Source organism: Blennius ocellaris (assembly GCF_963422515.1).
Source record: "Blennius ocellaris genome assembly, chromosome: 21".
Taxonomy (NCBI): Eukaryota; Metazoa; Chordata; class Actinopteri; order Blenniiformes; family Blenniidae; genus Blennius; species Blennius ocellaris.
Window position 1 is genome coordinate 18,489,982 of NC_137670.1, and position 24,449 is coordinate 18,514,430.

At 44.5% G+C, this 24,449-nt stretch overlaps 1 protein-coding gene across 1 annotated transcript in view; it reads right to left on the reverse strand.

Moving 5' to 3' along the window:
• Nucleotides 1-24,449, reverse strand: part of fam20cb (FAM20C golgi associated secretory pathway kinase b) — a 62,252-nt gene that overhangs the window by 31,509 nt on the left and 6,294 nt on the right. The window contains exon 3 of the mRNA XM_080517545.1: nt 23,773-23,851. Coding sequence (XP_080373671.1) covers nt 23,773-23,851 — 79 coding nt within the window. The remainder of the gene's footprint in view (nt 1-23,772; nt 23,852-24,449) is intronic.

The following is a 24,449-nucleotide window of genomic DNA, read 5'->3' on the forward strand; positions in this document are numbered from 1 at the left end:
CATAATGCACACGGGGCGCCGTCTCATGTTGTTAACTCTGCAATGAAGTGCACGAGGTCATTTAAAACGCATTTGCCGATTTTATAGCGCTTAAAGAATATGTTTTGAATCCCAGGCCTGCATAAAAATTAAGACAAGTTTCCAGGTCTTAAAAAAAAAATAAATAAAAAATCCCAAATCCAGGATTAGCGTCCGACTTCCGCAGCAAAACGAGAGCTCACAAATAAGCGGCCCTCGTAAAGTGACTGAAAACCAGGCCCCCGGACCCTCCTCGCGGCGGGTTCTCACATCTTTGCCGATTCCGTCGTTCTCGCCGCAAAGTGCTCGCCGGCTGCTATTTAGAAGGCAGCCCTGCGATTTTGCCGCCGAGCTTTCATCAGTCATGTGGCACCAGGATGATTTCCTGCTAGCATCGATAATTTGGGCAAATAAGGCAAAATTACTGCGTCTCAATTAGAGGGCTCTTCTCAACCGCAGCAGCCATAATTCCTCACTGATCAGATTGGTATATTTTCACATCAGAATTAAGGCAAGCACAAATTCAAAATATGCCATTTTCTCCCGGATGGATCCGGCGAAGCCATTTGAATTCAAATGTAGCTCTTTCCTTTAAATTGGATCCTTCGTCGGAGCAGCAGTTTACTTTCAGTATTTCATACACGCCCCGATGTTTGTGCACGCCGGGCCGCTATAGGCTGCCGTGCTGCTCTTACATCACTCACGCTGACACTCAAATCGCTCCGTGAGCACGGAAAAAAACAAATGTGTGTTGGATGGATGACAACATGTTGGCACTTTGCACACATGATCAGGTTTGGCCGGCGCCCACGGGGGACATGCATATGGTAAATTGGAAATTTAGTTATCCAAACAATTGGAGGAGCCGCAGACTCTGTGAAGGTGGATCTCATTCACGGACCCCTACGGGCTGAAACTGAGCGCCACATTTGTTGAGTTGATAAATTTGCAAATAAGGAACGAAAGACATTCGGTTTAAAAGGTAATCATTTTGCTTTTCTTTGTTAAAGATTTTGCAGCATTGTGGCGTTTTAAGGCTCACAATATTATTAATAGACATCCTATTTCATCCAACAAATACGTGAAATGTTAAATGTCTTAGTAATTATTCTGAATGTAATGACGGCTTTTTATTCAACATATTAATAAACTTCTTGTTATGATGTTACTTTACCTCAGAAATCTGTTTGTTGTTAAAAAGCTTCCATTTTTAACCTGCAGGACATTAGACTGAAACCTGATATTGTTGAGTTTGGTATCCTTAGAACAGGAAAAATAAATTGTTTAATCGATTTATCGAATTTGTAGCAAAATGCAATTTTTATTTTGCAAATTCCAGTTTTTCAGCATTTTCAGCATTCCGTTCCACCAATCCTTGTGGGTTTTCATAGTTACTGTTGCACTTTTGCTTAAACCTGGTTAAAGCTTGAATTTCTTGAACGATGGAGCCTCGTTTACTTTTTATTTTCAGATTGTTTATATGCATTTTAACCACAAGAACAATTACAGCAATATAGTTGCATTTTAGACAATATATCTGATGTCAGCAGTCATTGTTAAGTGCATGGAGAAAAAAGAAAAAGAAAATCTTTCTTTAAAAAAATCCTAGATTTTTCTTTTTTGGGGATGGGGGAAATCGCCCAGCCATCGAATAGAATTAGAATAGAATCCAATGAGGATCGGTACTAATCGCAGGTGTTGTGAATTTGGGGGGATTTAATGATCACCCATGAAAACCAGCTGCTCCAGATGCACAGTCAAATATTATATTTCCATAAAGGAAGGATGTAGATGTTTCTCTTGTTTACATAATGCATTAAAATCCCATTCACCTGGTCAACAGTGAGCCGTCCACCCAGACTCACACAAGGTAGCTGCACTCCACCCCGGTAACATCCTAACATCACACCCGGTGGTACGAGTCGCAGCAGAGAACATTTCGGGCCTGAAGGAGGACCGAAGATCGGATAACCCCCCCCCCGGGTTTTCTAAATCACCAGGCTCTCTGATCATTATCCAGAGTCGTGTGCGGTGTGACTTAATATTGGTGCCGTGCTTCACACAGTCCTTTGGGCGATCGCCAAATGGCGCCCTGACCACGGCCGGGCAGCATGCAGATGCCTTCGGATTGGCTGTGATGGGGGCTGAAGTCATCCCTCCTCTCTTCTTGTCTTTCATGTTGGATACATTAGTGACAGGAGAGTAATCAAAGCTGCCATTAATGCTCAGCCATTTCCTCTGCCCTTGTCATGCGGGCCCACGGGGGCACGACTCTACTTCCACCGGACTGGAGTGCAAAGAAGAGGGAGGAAAAAAGAGGAATAAAAACCACCCGGCTAATGGCTTTTCCTCATTTCCTGTGGCTTTAGACTTGAAAGAAAAATAAATATCTCAGATGTTGGTGGTGGCAAGACTAGTGATTTGTGAAGAGTGCACATTTAGAGACAAAAGGTTTTTTTTTTTTCTAATCCAAATGAGCCCAATGACTAAGTGGGTTTTAATGTGCAACTGTATTTTGGATAATAAAAGGAAGCGGTGTAGAAAGACTGTGGTTGATCCGTCGGGATCACACCCCCCGATGTGGCACACATGCGGGAGGATTACCTCAAAGTTCAGCCCGAATCGTGTTAAATGCAGTGTTAGTGCTCTTCAGAGCGGCAGTGGAGTCGGACTCGCACCGTCCACACAAGACGCAGTCGAGCTCATTCAGAAGCAGCAGCCGTCAAGGAAGCACAAAGCAAGGGGTGGTGGGAAAATGAAATCAAAAATGTAAATACTCCACATGCCAGCTTTGTGTGTTGCTGGTCGGTTGACTGTTTGAAGAATAGAATCAGTGGCTCACACCAGCGACACAATGTGTCTCACACCCGTGTTAAAAGGTCTCTGTAAACATAAAAAAAAAAAGACTTATTTTAAGGAGAGGAGATATTTCCAATGGGGCGGGGGCTTGTGCAGTAGCAGCACTCCATAGCCTGCAGCAGTCTCTGCAGGAGAGAATCATGACCATGAAAGAATCTTTCCACCTTTGGAGCCGGAATAAAAACTTGTCATGTAAGTGGACATGTGATGTGAATGAGTGTGATTGTGCTAAATGTGCAACACGAATAAAGTTGGATTGGATTGTCGGTGTGTTTGTCCCGTGACGAAGTGTCAACCGACCCATGATGCACCCTGCCTTCACCGACCACCTGCTGGGATGAGCTCCAGCAACCCCGAGTTGGATAGAGCGCTTTAAAAGACGGATGGATGTCAGTGTTTCACGTCTGATGTCAGGATAACCTGGTCGGGCTCACAGTGAAACCGAATGACACAATTCCTTCTTCCCGTCTGTCTCTCAAGTATCCGTCTTCCCTCTCTCCGTTTCCCAGTCGTACTGTTTGCCACACTGAAAACCACCCAGTGGCGGTTTTGGTTCCTTCTAATCGTGCGCCTGCAGTGCACAATTTAATTTAACTGTGCCTCTTGTGAGTTTCTTTAATCAATTCTAACTCCAAATTACCAACCAGCTTCCACTGCGCCGGTCCCCAGCATTAAACCTGCGCAGACTGTCAGTCTTTAGTAATGCAACCATTTTAAAATTCTTTCATGTCTGGATTGAAGTTTATTGCCAGAGACAATTAGTCCAATTATACTGTTTGACGCCTGCCGAAGACGGCGGTGGCGTGCCAGTTTAACAGGATCCAACTTGTGCAGTTCTTCCAGCTTTCAGTGGTGAGTTGTTCCAAAATCAGAAACACCGGCTCGTGTAAAAATATTCACAGACACGACAGAGCGACGTGCAACAAGGTGGGAGACGAGCCTGTCAGATTTATGACACGCAGATCTCCACGGATCCCAGTTCACACCTCATGGCGAAAGTAATACAGTCCTGACAAAAACAAAAAAGGGGGCGACTGACAAGAGCCTATTAAATAAAGAGCCAAAACATAAGGAGAGGTAATAAAAAAATAGGGTGCTGAGTAAAAACATCAATCAGAAAGGCAAAAAAAAAAATACAATCAAATCAAAGATTTATGAAGACTTTTGTAAGAAAGCAGCAAATGAGAGAGGCTGAGGCCAGAGATCAAGGTCTGAGTGGCTGCAGCTCGTGGCTGTGGCGTCCTGAAATCCTAGGTTTGGGTCTGGTAAATTGGTAGGTGGGGTACGCGGCGGCTGCTGATAAGCAGATAGAAAACAGGCCTCGGGGCCTATAAATACTCAATAAATGCATGGAGGAAAACCTTGAAGCGGCAGCGGCGTGGCTGCGGAGGGAAAGCGTCACACGGAGCCACGGCGCGTCACAGTGAAAATATTCAGCCGGATGAACCGGAGGTGTAAGAGACGAATCCAGGTGGAGGCAAGACGTAGTCGAAACAGTGAGCAGGAATCCTCTCATGGGTACCATCTCAGTGATTTTAGACCTTCAAAATATATCTGTGTAATTTAAAAAACAAACAAACATAATGTTGGCAAAACAAAATCGACTGAGACTGTGTTGACGGTGTAACCGTACTGCAATACCACTTTGAACCATAAGAGGGTACATTGAGTCACTGCACTGCCAAGTCTGTCCTCATGAAGAGGAAAAAAAATCTACATTTATTGAATTTATTGAAACACAACAATGGCTCAAGTTCATAACTTGCAGCATAAGAAACTAATGAAACTCCAAACTTGACTTAATTAACGCCATCAATCAGTCGTTATTACGTAAGATGAGTAAATAAAGAAAAAGACTACATCTTACTCTTTGGGCCTCAGAGGAGCCGGCCTCGCATTTACTGTTCCACCCATGTTGCCATACAAGTACAATACAAAACTGACCTCATTAAGTATTTATAGGGACTGTCTGAGAGGGTTTATGAGCAGAGAAAAACACGTTTTGCAAGAAGAGGAACAATAAACATTCAGATTTTCCAGAGATGCGAGAGAGAGAGAGAGAGAGAGAGAGAGAGAGAGAGAGAGAGAGAGAGAGGGAGGGAGGGGAGGATACACAGACTTGATTCTCTCAGCTGGATCGCTGGTATCATACCAGGACCACTGTGTCGGAGGAGGCAGGGAGAGCAGAGCTCGCCTCTCACTTTCAATCCTCCCAAGACAGGAGAATGAGGGGCGGGGCTGCAGGAGGAGGGAGAAATGACAGCCAGAGGAGTGAAAACTGGTTCAGGGAGAAAAACACACAGGAGAGAAAGGAGGAGGAAGATGTGGGTGAAATAATGAAGGTCTAGAAAGTGATGACATGCAAGAAAACAGCCAGTGTAAAGCGTGTTGATCACATGAATAACACTGACAGAGGATCAAAGAGACAATTTCCAATATTAAAGATTTACTGCAGGATACGTCGGAGTAGCAGTGATAATAATAATGACCACATGTGCAGATGGGAATAGATTAATGCTGTCAAAGAGAATTTCAAAGTGAAAAAGCTGAAAGGTTCCATGTGTACAGTCGCCTTTGATGAGTTTTGTTCGTAGTAACAGGAGAAATGAACGTCGTGAAGCAGGTGGGTTACAGGAGCAAGAGAAGTCAGAGGTGCTTTTCTCAGGAAGAAGAGCCGAAGTCTGACTTTTTATGTGTAGTTTCCACCTCCTTCCCTCTTGACGTACTTATTAATGAGAAAGTGAAAGTGAACACACGACCAGCAAAATCATCATTTTTCATTTTTAGCCCCGAGTTTCAAGTGAAAAAAACATTTCAGAAAAGTTTTATGTTTCCATGGCAATGTTTTTAAAGCGACGTATGTTTCCATGGCAACTGCAGAAACGCTGAAAACATGTTGGCCCACTAGTGGGTGCTTTTGTTCACGAATGCATGGGCTTCAGTAAAGACGACCAATTTGGCTTGTTATTATGGTCACTGTCAAAATAAAAGTCCCAAGTCCCAGAAGAATATGGACTGGGAGTCATGACACGACGGAGGAAACACTGTCTCTACTGAGCATGTGCGGAACAACTATTTACTACGGCCGTGGTACACACACGCAGTCGCAGCATTTTCCATGTTTCCAGAGATTGGGTGGAAGCGTTTTCAAAAAGTTGCACTTTCAGCAGCTCAGAGCACCGTTGTCATGTAAAGACGCCCCCAAAACACAATGAAACGCTTTCGTTTGCAGTTGAAAACGTCATTTTCGTGGCCTCAGTGCTTTAAATGCCTGATTTTAAACGATGTCACACAACCGTCACAATCTCAACCTGTGAAATCATCTTTCTGCTGATTTCTATTATAGTACAACAACTTTTATTTGCTTATCCTCCATCTCATCCTGGGCATGAAGTGCTATTCCACGAGATACTCGAAGCAAAGCTCCCAATGGTCCTAATGTGAGCTACTTTCCTGGAAGCCATCACCTTCGGTGTGTGAGTGCGACGAAGAGGTAAAACGCCCTCCGGAAGTAAAATCATTCCACTACTGAAGGAGACAGTAAACATTGCTGTCATTTCAGCATGAGATGATATTCTCAGCTGGACAAACGGACACAACCAAAGTTTGATCTGATGCATCATCGTGGTGAGAGAAAAGTACAAACCAGCACTGCTGTGCAGCATCCCAGGAGGACGGCCAGGGGAACCGGACTATTTCCTTTGGCTGATTTTTTGCAGAGTATCTTATTTGTTTACTTTTCGTCTTGTGAATTGAGAAGCCATTAATGGATCCGCTCATGATCTGTGTGAGCAATCGCAGCGACCCCACAAACAACTACACCCAAAAAAAAAAAAACCCAAAACAAATCCAACGACTCCATCCTTTAAACAAAACGAAGGCTGTTTCAGCTTTTCGAGCAGAAAGTATCAGTGGCGTGCAGTTTAGACTGTCATTAGCGGAGGAACCGTGTGCAAGCGAAGAGGGAAAAAGCGGCAGCGGCCAACTGGCCGCCGAGACACAAACTGCTGCTCCGCTCCCCGGGTGCTGTCAGGCATTTTCCAGCGAGAAAACCGAGCAGTAAATCTTTAAGAAACATGCCAATTTCTCTTCTGCCTTGAGAAAAACTGGCTTAAAAATGCAGCTCGCAACAGCAACTAATGACGTGCACACCGTGACAGATGCATGCACATTCCATTCAGGGAATGAAAAGTACATTTGTGGGGGCTCATTTGCATATTTACTACGCAGTCTTTTCTTGCACTTAACTGCAGCTTTTACGTTGCTGCACTGCTGAGGGAAGACGGGTGAATATTGGCTGAGAGCTCGGGAGAGACCGCTTCTAGCGTTTCCTCGCTTCCCAATGTGCCTGACGTGAACGCCGCTCTTCAGACAGACTGATCAATTATTACTGAGTTGAGAAGAGTTTTGAAGTGTCTGGAGTCGTTGGTGGCGAGAGAATCACGGGGAGGACGGCTGGAATTAGAGCGTCCTGCACTGTGTCATTTTTTTTTGTTTTGTTTTTCCGTTCCTGGATCATTACTTTGAATGATGAGTTGGCCACACACACCCCCACACACACACACACACACACACACACACACCACACACACACTCCCCACCCGCCTCCGAAGTCGACTCGTGCTCCAACATGAACGGAGACTCCAAAGCTCATATTTGAATAAGAGCTGGGCAAACACACACACACACACACACACACACACACACACACACACACACACACACACACACACACACACACACACACACACACACACACACACACACCTCCCGCTGCTGAGTTCACTAAACGCACAAGTACATTTCTCTCTCTCTCTCTCTCTCTCTCTCTCTCTCTCTCTCTCTCTCTCTCTCTCTCTCTCTCTCTCTCTCTCTCTCTCTCTCTCTCTCTCTCTCTCTCTCTCTCTCTCTCTCTCTCTCTGTCTCTCTCTCTCTCTCTCAGAACACTAATCCCTACCATTTTGCCAAGCTGCTTTCTCCTCGCTGGGCCTAACAATGCTGAAGTCACTTTCCCTCCCGCTCTTACTCTTCTTTTTTTTTTTTTTTTTTGCAAACAAACAACAAATCATAATCCTTTGGTGAGCCTGACCATATGGTCTTTCTTTATCCTTTCTTTATCCACACCCCACTGACATTAATAATCTGCAGGACCGCGGAGAGGCTATTGGACCAAAACATTCCCAACATTCAAATAATCTCCCCCGACGCTTCTTGTGCTTCACTTGGCTGAGACAGACATTGGGAGGCTTTTATTAGAAGTGAGGAGGAATCCTGCTGCAGGATGATTAACATTCATGTCCATCAATGTTTCCCATAGAAAAATGCATTAAATCAAAATGTGTTAAACAAACTTCACCATTGCTTCAGTGGAAACCCTTTCCTGGGGATCCTGAAGACATTTTTTCTTCATGGCAGTAAGGAAAAGAAGTGTTGAATCCTTTTATTTGATTACATGAGAAACACTGTGAATGAGTCCTAACAGCCTTGAGGTGCTCTGCTTTGTATTTGCAGGGTCGTGTTTTCTACCTCACACCTCTTCTGGACTCTTAGTATAAAGGCGGGGGCGTGTTTCCTTCAGTAGATGTTTTCTTTTTTTCATTCTTTCCAGACGACAACTCAATGTTATTTATTATATTATTTCTTTTTGCACACCCTGTCACATTATGTAAGGCTTGTTGGTGTTTTTGTTTCAGCAGCCAAATAGAAATGAGTCCAACCTTGGTGAGTTTGCAGGTTTGCATTCAGTCCTGAAGTTGATGGATTTATTTATTTTTGAGATATGTTTCAGTTTAAACGCCTTGAAATAGGGTCTGTGATTAATAATCAAAGTAATATCAAGTTATATTTTATAATATTAACGACAGCAACAAACATCTTCTTTATGGTTTTAAAGCTTTTATGTGTTCTTAACAAGCGGCTTGGGTTACTATTAACTTCATATTTGTCCTCTTAACAATGATTAGAATTCCACAACATGCAGAATTAGAAGTATTCGGTCATTTGGAGGTCATAATAATGTGATAATGTACCTGCTGCTGAACATTAACTTAATGATATAATCTGGTGTTTGTGAGGCGGCTTGTTTTTGTTGTCCTCAGGTTCTTTACACCTGGTAGAAGTTTTCTCAGACTTTTATGCAGGAGAGCAGGGAGATTTTATTTCCCTGTGTATTTATTAGCGCTGGGTTTGGGTGGCCTGTGGTTCTACATCCTTTGCCTTTTTTTCATCGTTATTCATCCAACAGATTCGCTGATTGTCCCTGGAAACAAGGTTTTACACGGCAACAAATTCAAGCGAAAACGCAAAACTTTCGTTGCGTTGTAAAGAGGCACTCAAAACACAACTTTTAGATTCATATTCTCCTGGAACTGTAATAACACTGTAATAACAACCCAACTTCATCTTCGTTCTCCCATTGTTAATATGTATAACGTTTCGTTCTCTATTCACATGTGTGGGGTTTCGTTACAAAAACAACCAACAGCACCAACAGTGGCCAAACATGAAAACGCCCAAAGATTACTGTCCTGGGCGGCGGTTTAATGTCAAAGTTAATAACCATTTTGTTAACAGTTCAGAAAACCATTTAAGTAAAAAAACATTTTTTTAAAATCACAAATTCAGGAAGGTGAACTGAGAGTTTTGTTCATGATTCGGCAAACACTTTCCGCAAAAATCGCAGATAGACTGTGAAACATTGGCCAGTCAAAGAGGCTGGGATTTTTCGTGAAAAATACACAATGGAGCGGATACTAGTCACACACAAAATGTCAACTACAATTTTATAGTTATTCCATCTCCGTTCTTAATTGCTTCAAACAACTTAGTGTTGTTGAGGTACAGAGTGTCCTGACTCCAACAAAAACCACACACACACACTCATAAATACATCCAATCATTAAGACAAAATCATTAAATGAAGAAAATAAAAACCCTATTAAAATATTCTTTGACTCATCCATCCTTTATACCATTTTGTCATTCCAGCTTCACAAGGTGTTGATGCTTATTAAAGCTGAATGTGGGTGAAGTCTGGCACGCCCAGGACAGCTCACATGGCCCATGCAGGGCAAACAATAGAGACGGACGACTGCACACAACATCAGCGTCAATAACTAACCTCCACTTAGTCTCAATGCACAAATAATTCAGGTGTCATTAAATTGTGAAACGCACCTACTCATTTTTACAAAGAATGAGAGACAATTAACATCATTAAAGGATCAAGATGGAAAAACAATTTGCTGCTTTTGTTTAAGCAAAGCACAAAGTATGTTCATTAGAAAACAACTTGAAGGGATAATGAGTAAAAAAAAACACACACAGGGTTTAATTGCTGCTTTCCTTACAGGCTTGCCTGTAACCTTTCCTATGATTGCACAGTATGAAGCAGGACAAAAGTTAAAGTGAATGAATAACAAAATCCTGCTGTCTGAGCAAAGCTACGATGAGTGCATCGAATGTATCTTGCGTAAAATAGATTATCGTACTTTTATATGTCTAAATTGAGGCTTTTGTCCAGAGAATCTGCTCTTCTTCACCTTTTAAATGTAAGTAAACGTCGGACACAGTCTGAATTCCACGGAGAAGTCTGAACTGTAAAAAACGGAGCAATAAAGCGATCACCTGGAGAAAACGGTCTCAAAAGCAGGTCAGATAAATCAGCTGCACTGGAGGAATGATGGTATTTTTAATCTGATGGTGATCGATGAAGCTGAGACTTATAACTGCGAGGCTGTTAAAATGCATGGAGTCACTGGGAGCAAGGTAAGAAGGTGGACTCGTGGAATCTGAAGAAAAAACATCCAAATCTCCTGAATCGGAGGAAAAAACACCCAAGTCCTTTGAATGAAAGGAAGAAACAGTGCTTATGAGTGGCTTAGTAATCATCCAAACTTAGGATGGTTGCAGAACTTGAAAAAAACAGATGAATGAAAATGGAAAAAAGCTATAAAAATATTCCTCCACCCATCGCGGGGTTGGAAGGCAGAGCACACCCTGGGCAGGTCACCGGTTCATTACAGGAATCAACTGAACAAACAACAACACACACACACACACACACACACACACACACACACACACACACACACAGCACCACAAATGCACCTGCAATTGGTCCTAATCGTAAGTCACACCTAATTCATGACCTTATTAAATTATAGAACACACACCTGCTCATTTTACCAACAATGTGAGATAATTATGGTCATTAACAGTTGTAGATGGAAAAACACCGACAGTGAGCTACATTGTCGAGGCAAAAAAAAAGAAAAGTTCAGCAGGTAAATGACACAGAGGTGGACATAATACAAGTCAAACCAGATTGGGTTTAATTGAAGCTATAGGCAATGTTCTGATTGGAGGACAAAACGCTTCCGAGGCCCTGAAGAGAAAACACCCCACTGTGGCAGTGCAGCTGACACTTAAGCAAAACACACTGAAGGTTGTCATCAGTTTTAAATCATGGCTTTTTGTTTTCTGTTTGAGTGTCGAGGCCGACTGCTACAGTACATCCACCCCCCCGCCTGTCTTTGTTTTTGTTTTTTTTGTTTGTTTTTTTACGTGAAGCCCTGCTTCATGTTGAAACTCGGGCGTTGCGAGTGGCTTCGTAATCTTCGCTTGCATCACTTTGTTTTGACGACTCAACCTCCTCCTTTTCCTGGGTACAGAGCGCCGGCGATGGCGAGTTGTGGGGGGGGGGGGGGGGGGGTTCTACTTCAATCAAGCTGGTGCAGCGCTGCGGAGTGGAACACATGTTTAATCTGCATCCATACCATCGCCTGGGCACCGACAGCTGCGGTTCACACAACCTCTCGCCCAGCGCAACCTCCGTCGTCACTCCGCTGTTTGCTAATTAACGTACCAGGACGGCCGCTGAACGCTTCCGCCGGAGGGCGACTCTTTGGGGGGAAACTAATTAGACCAAGTGTCCAGCTTGTGAAACACAGAGGTGGAGGGTTAGTGGAAGAAATGAGATAAATGTGGTGAATGAATGAATAAAAATAAAACAGCTATAATTAAACCTGACAATCAGGGCGAATGTGGTATTTTACCTCCTGCTTCATTACAGTCTAATGATCCCCCTAAAGGTGTTTCCCCTGACACTACCTGCAGGAGGAGATGGAGACCCTTGACTTCAAAGGAGAAGAAGCTCCAATGCTTAAAAAAAAAAAAAAAAAAATGATGCCGAAAAATTACCCAACAAAAAAACCCAGCAGCTCCAGAAAAACAGATTGTGAGAATATGTGAATCCTTCCTTCTTTAATCAAAACAACACAAAGGCACAAAACAGAAGACAGGTGGAAACGGTTCTTCCAGGGAAGAGTGTGGCACTGCTTCTGAGAAAAGGAACACATATCCAGGCCAACTGCTAGAAAAGATTAAAAAAAAAAAAAAAAAAGCGAGTGAAGATTGTGAGGTTTGAGTGCTGCGCCGGGAGGACGAATGTTGACATGCCAACGCTGGCAGGCGAGCAAAACCCAAGTCCAGCCGGAGCCGACGCAGCGACGGCGAAGAGGATCGACGAGTCCAACTGAATTCCTCATTTCATAGGAGAGATCGCAGGTTTCCAGAACTCTGTCCAGTAAACATGTGTGTTATGACTCAGCGAGACTTGCATCCTGTACAGGAAGTCCAAAAGAACCAATAACAAAAAGGGGCCAAGTTAAAATGCGGCTTGTGGCTTGATTTCATATTTTATAAGGCGTCAAAATGCTTTAACATCCTGGTTGAGTTAAAAGCCGATGTCTGGACTTAAGGGAAGCTATGCAGCAGTAAACAGGGGACACGTGACGACGCCGTCCCTCCTCGGACATTAGAGGCTCATCTCCAGTCACGGAGCAGCGTCTGCTCCCAGACGGGTGCTGGTCAGTGTGGCACCGTGGAGATCTGGGCTCCGTCTCATCAGTCTGCTGCCATTTGTCAAGTGTTGAGGTCTGGACGGAGGCGGAGCTTGTGACTGACAGCTCCTTCAAAGCTGAGAGACAAGATGACAGATGGCATCAAAGCCTGCATTTCCCACAGACACGCAAAGTTGGGATGGGATTTTTCTTTTTGGACTTAATTAAGCTTCTTTTCATCATTTCGAGGAAAACAATGAGTTTATCAGGGATGAAGTGTGACGGAGACGGACCGGGAACAACCTCTGAGACTGCAGAGGCATGGCAGGACAGCCCACGTTTCAAATGCATGCATATGTGTGTGCGTACACACATACACACACACACACACACACACACATCTGTGTGTGTGTGCAGAGGAACTTCGCCGAGGCTTTGATATGCAGATTCCACGCAGGCTTGTCATTTCTGCTGCAAACACTGTGTTATCGTTCCTGCAGCGTGATATTAGAGCTGATAACATTTTACCTGAAGGAAGCAGCTGACTGATGATATCATCAAGACACCTCCCCCACCCCCCCCCCCCCCCCCCCCCCCCCCCCAAGGGGGGGGGTTGGGCCAGATAATCTGTAAGCGCATGTCCTGCTGCATGCACGGGCACACGTGAGCACAAACACACAGATCAGCACAAAATGAGAAAAAAAAATGCATAGAAAGTCATTTCTCCTCCTTTTTGGTTTGTCTGCTTGTCAATTACCAGTATGAATAGTGAAGCAGCTGGGATGATGCACATCTTAAGTTCTCTCTCTCTCTCTCTCTCTCTCTCACACACACACACACACACACACAGCTCTTGAATGCCATGAGGAGAATGGATGCTGATGTTGAGCTTTCAGAGCGGGGGGCCGGGGGGGGGGGGGTATTTTTTTTAAAGTGCAAAGTGGAAGAGAAGGAGCGAACGCCTGCAACAAGACAGACGTGTCAAACTTAACGATTATGCTAATCGGCCACGTTAATTAAAAGTGGCACTCTGCGCTAGGATCTATTACCGCGGAAAACATCACAGGCTCACTAATATGTACAGTCCACATAGATCAAGATGGCTGATTGCTGTAGATGGCAGAATGCCAACAATACATTAAGAGATTATTACACTGGGACATACTTGCTCAAACTCCCCCCCCCCCCCCCCCCCCACACACACACACACACACACACATCCCCACTAGACCCGAGATTAGTTGCATAAGCTTCTGTTCCTGCATGTTTTGATTCTATAGTGGAGCGAGAGCCTCAGGTCTGCTCTCCTGTCCATTCCATTATGTCCAAAATAGCATCTGCCCCATATTAAGAGATTATTATCAACAAGGGCCAGTTTATATTTTATTTTTAGTTGCAGGGCCGCGTCATATCGACGTCTGCTGCTTGGTTAAAGGGGTTCTATTAAGCAGGTAATATAGAAGTGTTATGTGGCAGCGTAAAATTAAATTTTCTGTGTGAACTGATAAAAATACATTCCAAGAAAGGATTTTTTTGTTTGTTTGTTTGTTTTAGTTTTTATGAGGCTAGTAATATGGACAAAAATCTTTTCCATGTAAGCTATTTTTTGGCTGATATGCACTAAAATGCATGGAAATTCAGCATTACAGGGGAAAAAAACAAAGGAAAACTCTATTTAAGGAAATGGTGTATGGCCGGTTTTAGGAGAGTTTACAGTCAAAAAGCTCCGATTTGCCAGAGCTGGGCCACAGAGTATCTATTTGCCTTGTGGCACCTTATCTTGTCCAATATTGATGATTTCATCCGTGCTGCTGCTGCTTGGCACGCTGTTCGCCGGGACGACGAAGAGGCGAAACACTTTCAGCATATGTCGATTCGAGGAAATCTGGCAGAATGTCAGTCCGGTGCGATTCATCCTGTTTCTATTCTTCTGACATTGTGTGACACGGCGGCCTGCTAACGTGCCATCAGGGATGAACGCCGGGCATCGGTACCAGGCGTCGGCGGACCAGAGTCAGAATGATTCCTGCGCTAGATTTTGAGCGCATCGAGGGAAACTTCGTCAGCTCAGTTTTATTAGTCCCCCGCCCCCGTCTCTCAGGGTGTGACGATGGACAAGCTCACACATTTAGTGGAGAACGCAGCGCGGCTGCGCTCCACGCACTGCCGGCGCGGCGACGGCCGGCAGTGTGTCACGGTCTCTGCAGGGGAGGCAGGAAGGGGGTCAGACTGCTGAGCCTCGGGGCTCCATTTGTTCCAATGTGTCACTCCACTGCACTCTGAAAAACACGAACAGCTCCTGCAAACCTCATTTGCAGCATCTGTGAGTATTTGTTTGGAACTGAACACCTTTTGTGTCAGAAATGTCCTCTCTACAAACACTTATATTGTATACCGTGCATATATATATATATTAAAAAAAAACGAACTGCAGAAAAAAAACTGTCTAACAAATTAGCAAACATCTCAGTGATAATAATTTCAGATTAATTATTCAACAACCAGAAATGAAAATGGTGCAACAATACAAGTCGCACAAAAATTGTGTGTTCACAAGGGGATTACAGTCGATTATTTGTGCGCCATGTTGAATTCACAGTCCAAGTAAACTCTTATTGTGGTTATGAAGTGATATATGTTTTATTTCTTATAAAAAGGCTCACGTGATTATGTAACCTTTACATGAATAACAACACTGGATAGACCGCAGACCTTCGCCAACGCCACATTTCTTTGCGGAACTGAGTTAGCATCGCTTGCGTGTTAGCCGTTAGCTCATGTGGATGCTAACGAGCCCGTTCCGGCTGCAGCGTGTCCACAACGGAGGAAATGTCTGACCTCCGCAGGAGCTGCTGTGTCTGAAAATCCAATCGATTGACCTTTTGATGACGACAAATTTCATGCAATTCGTCTTAATTGTTTATGAGAAAAGTTGGTCAAATACATACATACAAGCCAATAAATGTACAAAAAACATAACCTTCACCCAAACTTTCATTGACGAAGGTAATAAAGCATGTAAATACATTTTTGCAGTGAATTTCACTAATGTACTATGTGCTGCACGTGTGTGAGGCTATGGTTTAATTACTGTGTGTGATATATAAATACTATATCCAGTTATCCTGGTGACACTGTTTAAAAGCTTCATGTCGTGGTCCGCACTGTGTAAAGAACCATTTTTAGAAATGTGAGGCCAGCCATTTGAGGGTTAATGTGGTACTTTGTGCCCCACAGCACTGGCACTGCTATGAATTTGAGCAGCACTCATCATCTGTGCTCTGAATGACTCGTCCTGAGGCGCTCCGTCCCTTTATTTCCTGAGTCAAAGTCAAAGCAGAGGCACTGAGGACCTTGCGAACACAATATCACACAGTAAACAAGTACAATGTGCATACTGCGACAACGTCCAGAGGTTTCTAGAAAACGGACTTATATTGACATGCCCGCTCAAATACCATATGGGAACATTTGCTGAATTGTCCTGTTTTTTTAATAATCTTTTCTGTGCATCGTCATTTGGGGACATATCCATGCAGCTTTAAGCTCTTAAAAAAAAAACAGTTCCTTTGCTTGACACATGGCCTCACCATGTGCAGACAAAGCCCCATCAATCCTATTCTTTCACCTCCCACAAGCAGATGCAGCTTGATGATTCCACATCAACCAGACGGGCCAATTCCCTCCTAATATTTCACATTTAACACAGACATTTCCACCAGGCTGTTATTTGTGCTGCTGTCAATATGTTATCGACACAAACGAGGTGACATTATGTGGCCCCCGTCTCTCCGGCATGTCAATCAAAAATCACGAGGGACCAGATTCCGATATGGATCGCTGCGTCAGGAGGGGCAGCGGAAAGAGCAGATATCTCCTCCAGGAATACCGGGATTGATTTGCCTGCGACTGAGCCAACAGTCGGCTGATTGACAAGCGATACAATTAGGTGGAAGCGAGAGGAGGCGGAAGACCATCATTATATCAATCATCAGTCGCTCCCCGCCTCCTTTCGTCGATCATCTGCGCTCATCATCTAATGGGCTTTGTGTGCTCCGAGACTAATTTCACTGGAAATATCACAATCATGTGCCGGCAGTTCCGACGCACAAAAGCTGACGGAAAGACAAAAAAGAGGAGCAAGATTTAAAAACACACACAAGATAGGGTATTGGGTCTTGGGTACAACAAAGGTCCCTGGACCTTGAAGTACTACCTGCATGGCTTCTGCCTGCACGACAAGGTACATATACATGTTGTTGTGTGTTTTAGTGTGAACCTGGAGAAACAACAGGTTCTTCCAGACGAATTGTGCTATTTGACAGAACAGTTCTGAAGGCATTTCCACATTATAGTCTCCTGCTTCTCACATCTGTGAGGAGGCCGCACAGAATCAACTCCTCAGCCAATTGACCTTTGGTTAAGCTCCGCCCCCCTTAGTTACTGTTGCTATCGCTTACCAACCAGCCCAGCTGATAATAGTTGAAATCATGCAAACCCAGATTAAATATATAAGGCCACGTGTACATGTACCGACATATTTTTTTAAAAACTGATATTTTTTGTATTGACACGTAAACGCAGCTACGACTCTCCACAAACCATGATTCCTGAAAACTCCGCCCACAGTGGAGATCTGGAAAAACTCTGTGTCTGTTTGTATCTATGAAAGAGGGGTAGGTGGATATTTACATCACAATTAGTGACATTGTGGGGTTTTTTTCTTCCCAGGATTCTGATTGGCTATCATGGCTTCATGCGTCTTGTTACACTGCCCCCTACAGGTTTGGCTGCTCATAGCAGTTCTGAATCAGGCAGCTATGAAGGTCAGTGTAAATCAAGAGTTTTTTGGAAACATCGAGGGGGAAATATCCCTTTCTGTAAAAACCCAGGTCTGAATCAGCATCTGTGTGCCTTGTCTGCCTTATATTTTCATTAAAAAAAACATCAATCTGATGAGACGGTTACTTCCAGAAGAGGAAATTCTGAAAACAAGTTGAATTTGTAGCAACAGAAAAAGAAGCGACTTTCTTTATCTTGTTGGGTTTTTTTTAAATCACATGAAGCTTTTGTCTGATCAGAAATATTTAACTTTGATCTGGAGAAGAAAAAAACAAGTTTGATTTGTTTTTACAGCCATGGAAGCATATTTTAAGTGGTGAATTTGTTTTGTTTTGGGGTATTTTGTAATGACATGCTTTAGGACAAACAAATTGACATGTGGACATGTTCTTGCTATCTCTCTCTCTCTCTCTCTCTCTCTCTCTCTCTCTCTCTCTCTCTCTCTCTCTCTCTGTATCGCTCTCTGTCTCTGTATCTCTCTCTCTCTCTCTCTGTCTCTGTCTCTATCTATCTCTCACTCTATCGCTCTCTCTCTCTCTCTGTCTGTCCCTCTCTCTCTCTCTCTCTCTCTCTCTCTCTACCTTTATGCAGGATCTTCAACGGTAGCAATGAAAGTTTATAATCTGAGCCTCTGGCTCTGTCTCGCCTGCAGCAGGCAGATTTATCACAATCGGCATGTTGCGTTCTGATGTCTGTCTCTGTCCTCTCTTCTTTTATCACCGAACCTCCACTGGAACAGCAGAAAGCTGCCACCTCTGAGTCTGGTTCTGCAGGTTTCTTCCAGGTCAAAAGTTCGTTTTTTCTTTTCCACCATCTGCGGAAACTGTTGTATTTGGCGCTTATGTAAATCAAAGTTGAATTAAATTCAATGTACTACTACTTTTGCCTCTGAAGACAAACACGTATGTTTCCATGTCTGTGTGTAAAACGACCATGTTCTTATTTTCCCTCATACTGTATATGTTCCGTCCTAACGTGACAGCATTAAAGCACTTGCTTTAATTCAAGGTTGTTTCAGTCCTGACCAGGGGCGGTAACAGGATGCACAGGATGACAAAGATGATAATTGAGCTTAGTCATCCAGCCGAATGTTATTCCGGTTGCTGCTGTTATGACACCGAGAAACACGGCGATGCTTCGGTCTGTCGACTTGAGCCACACGAGACTCGGGTCTGTCGTCCGCTTCCACAAAGCCCCTCTGATCCTACAAGGCCTGCAGTCTTAACAAATACTTGCAAAACAAGCCTTGAGTTAGATTAGTCTGCGTGAAGCTTGAGTTTATTCTCTGTCTGGAAAAGTGGACCACAGACAGCTGTATGAATCATCTCTTTAAATAACAGTGAATAGCAACTGCGGGCCATTTTGTGGCGTCTCTGTTGAGTAGAAGGTGATTGCATCGCTCTCGCATTAAGGGGGGAATCACACCAAAGTGTGTTTTTTGGGGGGCCTGACACATGAAGAAGAACACTGCCACCACACTCAGCAGCAGCCACTATAGTGTCTGATCACTTCTGCTCCCACTGAGGGAAAAAAAGAAGAAGAAAGAATACCTCGGAGATCGATACAGAAAGCCCGTTAATGGATTTCTGCATCTGTGCTTTTCAGTGACGAATGCGAAGGGGAGGAAAAACAAACGGCGGACAGAGTTGCACACACGGAGGGAGAGGACGAGAAGCAGACAGGAGAGCCGATAAACAGACGGTGCAGGTTTGCACACATCCATGGACGGCTGAAGGGGCGCTGCATGCAGGCATGCATGCATACGCGGCAGCCAGCCGTCGCTGCCCGGCACGCAATTGCCTTGGAGTTGAGAGGAGCCGCATATAGAAAAGGCCCAGGCAGAGAGAGTCTTTGATCCCTCAGCCTCGGTCTCTTTGATGAGCCATGAGGAAACACAGCAGCCGACTCGGGAGTGAGGGGACGACGCTGGGTGTTGAATGTTTTCCCGCGGACGCCGGCGCGCGTGATCTCTGCAAGAGGAAACTACGAAGGCATCATAATGACTGTGCAGTTCTGCAGAGACCTTGATTGCAGGCCAAATGAGCACGCACGCACACACACACACACACACACACACACACACACACACACACACACACACACACACACACACACACACACACACACGCCAGCATGGGTTGCCCTATTTTTGTTAAAGTCAAGTGCATTCAAGCAGGAGGGAGTGAAAAAGCCCCCCACCCCACCCCCTCTTTTGCTCCTGCCGTTTTTCAGGATTATCAAACATTATGGCAGCGCTGACATCCACAACTGTCAAGCAACAGATTTACATCCCACCCCATCGCCCGGCGCCTTTCTCAGAAAATGTTCTTTCACATTTCCGCCTGGGTTCAAATTCGAGGCAGTGCGCCGAGATAATCTGCGGATTCTGACTCTGTGCATGTATTGACAGCATTCTGCGCCCACATCTCCTCGTCTGCCTCTCTGCCTTACCCCCTGCCTCTCCACCGCCCTTCCCCTTCACCTCCCCTGACTCCTCTGTGGCACATCAACTCTCCTCTCCCGCTCCCTTCTTCGTCCTCCTTCCATCTCGCACCTCGTCCTCATCCACGGATGATTTCAGGCTTGTTGCGTCGGGCACGGCTCAAACGGTAATTACAACGGCCTCTTGAATAGCGTTTCTCCCCCTCCCTCCTAACTATCATCCACAGGCTTAACCCCACCCTTCATGGTGACGCAGAGGCCAGACAACAGCCCGTGCAGAGAGCCATTAACCCACAATTAAATTACCATCACCATGACAAAGGACGGCTGGCATTTAAATCCACCAATCGGGGAGGAATTAGGAGCAAAGAGCACTTCTCTTGGGGTGTGTTATCGTCTAAATATGACAATGTGGACAAAGAAAATTAGAATTAATCGAGTATTTCGCAGTATCTACCAGAGGTGCAGCTTTATTTTTCCACTGGGTGGACTTATCTCGTCCATGCTTTAATCCAAGGTGTATTACAAGGGTGTATGACGGCGCAAAGGCAGGGAAAGTGGTACTTTAGCTGCATGCCACCTCTCCATGTACAATATTAAGGATATCATGTACAGTAATTCACTGATTCACAACTGAAGAGGATTAATACAATTTAACAAAAGATGAGACTTAGTAGCTGAATCATTTAAAAAAATATCCTAGAAAATTCTGCCTGGCATCAATGCAGATGATGGTTCTAGAAAATGAGTGGCAAACAAAAAGTCTGATTCTAGAACTAAAACAAACACTGAGCTCAAACACTGTTTGGCATTTTCAACAAATAATTGTATCTCAATTCAAGTTTTATTTTAAGGTGGGAGGATTGTTTTCCACTGCGTGTCGCTTGGTGAGACTTTCCTCTTTTGTTTGTGTCTCTTTTTTTTTTTTAAGTGAACACGCGGCATATTTGTTGTAAACATCAACACCGCTGAGCGGTGAAGTCACCACAAACCACTGATTGGTCTGAGAGAGTGGAGGGTAAATGCTGAGATCACCGTCTCCTGGGTCACTGTCTGATCTCTCTCTCTCTCTCTCTCTCTCTCTCTCTGGGGGGGAGCCTTTTGTCTCGGAGCCTTCAGCCTCCTCTGAAATAAAACCGGCGTCCTTGCTGTGACAAACGGCCGCACACTGAGAATCCAGAGCAGCATCTCTTTGACATTCATTGCTCCTACGTGTGCTGAGTTGAAGACGACGCTACAGTCGTTTAACACTGCGGTGACACAAAAACTAAAGCCAGATCCATTTTATCCGCTGTCTTTCTTCTTTTTTTTGTGCATCAGGCTACATAAAGAAAACGAGAGGAGGGTGCACATCTTTCATGTGCAGGAAGTGAGTGGATCTAAACCTGTGGAAACCCACAAAACTCAGCTGCGCTCGCTCCTCTTTCAGCGCAGCGTTTCCCCGCCGGACGCAGCGTTTCCCCGCCGGACGCAGCGTTTCCCCGCCGGACGCAGCGTTTCCCCGCCGGACGCAGCGTTTCCCCGCCGGACGCAGCGTTTCCCCCGCCGGACGCAGCGTTTCCCCGCCGGACGCAGCGTTTCCCCGCCGGACGCAGCGTTTCCCCGCCGGACGCAGCGTTTCCCCGCCACACACAGCCTCCGACCGCCCTCATAAAGCAAAGAGGCTCCAACTGTTGGTGGCGTCGTTCACTTGGTAACTTCCAGGTTTTCCTCTCAGGTCAAACGAAGTCTCGTAAATTCAAACAAGGTCATAAATACAAGCGGGCCAGACCATGAAAAGTAACTGCTCTTAAGAGTTTGCGGGTGCAGATTGCACAATGAAAACAAGCGGATAAAACGTACGTGAGTCGAATGAACAGCAATAAAACATTGTAGGCGTTCATCCATGTCTCTGCGTTTGGAGAGAAATCCCCGAGAGTTTTTTGTTTACGTCCCACCTGGGTTTTTTTGACGAGTTTTCATCACCCTAAACTGTCTGGGTTTCATCGCAGGTTGTGGTTGGTCATGTGTGGCGACCAGTGAAGCCGGTAACACGTTAATTAGTAACCTGTTACTCTCAAATGACCACTTTTTCCAGTAACTAGCAATCTAACGGGTTACTATTTCCAAACCAGTAATCAGATTAAAGTTACTTGTCTTAGTCACTGTGTTACTATTGTAGCGTCACACAAGACGAGTCTTATTATTAAACAGCGCCCCCTTCTCCACTCTCAGCCAATCACGGGCCAACCTGCTCGAATGGTGCGTTCAGGGAACTCAAGAGAATTGGAATCAACCATTGTCATCAATAAACCTTAACGTTGCAATTAAACCCCCCAACTTTTTTAAACCAATCAATGAAAGACTTTATTTGTCCAGGAGGGGAAAATAAAGTCTCATAGAGCAGGCAGTGCAAATAAATAAATAAATAGAGCAACAACAGACTACAACTACATCTCTGGGTAAATAAATACCACTAATGATAAAAATGTGATAATAAAAGCGTGAGTCAGATATAAATACAAGAAAGAATGAAGGTCAAAGGTTAAATATGTACCAGCAGGTGCAGGAAGCAGGGATCAGCAGAGTTTTTGTTGTAATTTTTATGTTCAGACAATGGGAGGTTTTGTCGGTTGCTGAAAGCAACTAAAGAGTAACTTGTAATCTAACCTAGTTACTTTTAAAAACAAGTAATCTGTGAAGTAACTAGAAAGTTACTTGTTAAAGGAGTAAATAGTAATCAGTAGTTTTCTTAGGATAGGATTAGTTTTTTGAAGTAACTGTGGCCATTAGAATGATCTGCTGCATCTCCTCCCTGTTCAGGTGCTTGACTCGGTCATGAAGTGATCGCACAGATTGCAAAGCCCCAACAAGAAAACGAATTAAATGTTCTGTTATGGATTCCGACATGTTGCTGGAGGAAGTTATAAAACATTAGAGCTTTACAGCAAATAAATCTGAACCTGGAAGACAACTGGTTTTAAAGTCAAAGCTGTTGGAAAAAACAAATAACAACTGAAGACATTTAAAGAAGCGTGTTGGGCCGCACAGGGAGTATTTGATCTCTGGCTCCTCTTTCAAGTGGCTGCATTGGTTCATGCTGTTACTAGAACAAGCTGGCAGACGATCACTTAACATCTACTCATTAATGAATATTGACAAACAATTATCAACTGCAACAGGTAAAAAGGTGAAATGGCCATTATCCCATGGATTTAATTGGTTCATGAGCGACTGAGATGCCTGCCACTGTTAACAAGACGGTGACATTTAGCTGCTGAGGTGGTGTGACATTATCAGAAGACAGAAAATTGATCAGATGAATGAGTTGGTGAGGCGACACAGCAGGGGGGCCGAGGACCTCCGCCGCCGCCGCTACAGAATGTGATGTGTCACCTGAACGCTGGGCCGGGTGAAATGCCTATTCAACGCCGGGCTCTGACACAGCGGAATGATGTCAGATTTCAATCGAATATCAAGGTTGCGCTGAAATGAAAGCGATTTGACATCGCCAGAGAGGAGAGTGAGGAAATGAGGTTGACGCTGTGAGGGGAATGAGAAGGTGGCGGAGAGAGAAAAAGGAAGCCGTTCCGACGTGGAGAGCAGCGCAGTTGGGAGATTTATGCTGAAACGGCACTCAGGCTTTATGAAGGAGGCTGATTCCTCCTGAAGAGAATGGACTTGATGCTGAACTATCTGCACAGGGCATCAGGGGGGGAAACAGGTTTTACCTGAGCAGCAGGAAGCCCTGCCAAACTTCACGCTGTAGGTAAACGACGCAGTGACTTACTTCATGGGTTTGAACAGGGCCTGTCCGTAGTTCTGGAAGGTCATGATGAGCTTCAGCTGGGTGCCTCCAGACTTCATTGCTGTTGGAGTGAAACAGGAAAGATCAGAGTTAACGATCAGCAACTGAGGCCCCGTTTACACTGCAACGTTTTCAAGTGAAAACACAGCGACTTTGTGGAATCTGGGGAACTTTTCTGAAAGCCCACACCTCAGCATGGGTGCAAGTTAAATAGCTGTTCTGCACATGCTCAGTAGACAGGCAATAAGAACAATGGCTGCCTCCGTCGTGTCACGACTCCCAGTCTGTGTTCTCATCATTGTGAATGTTCACAGCGTATTAATCTCTGGCCACGTCTGTGTGGTTTCATTAGAACAAAAACTAGAGCTACACTCGGTAGAGCGCAGACCTTCGCCAACGCCACATTTGTTTGTGCAACAAAGTTAGCATCGCGAGCATGATAGCCGTTAGCTCATATCGACGCTAACTCAGTAGGTCAGACGGCAACATCACTGTGTGAAACACTGAGCATGAAACGTCTCCATGGCAACAGACATTGATCTCCTTTGATTTCCTCCATGAGAAACTTTTTTCACAGTTTTGAGGGATTTATTCGGAAATGGTTTCCCAATAACGTCCCAAAATCTTATGGATTGGTCCTTGGATGGTTACGAAGATTT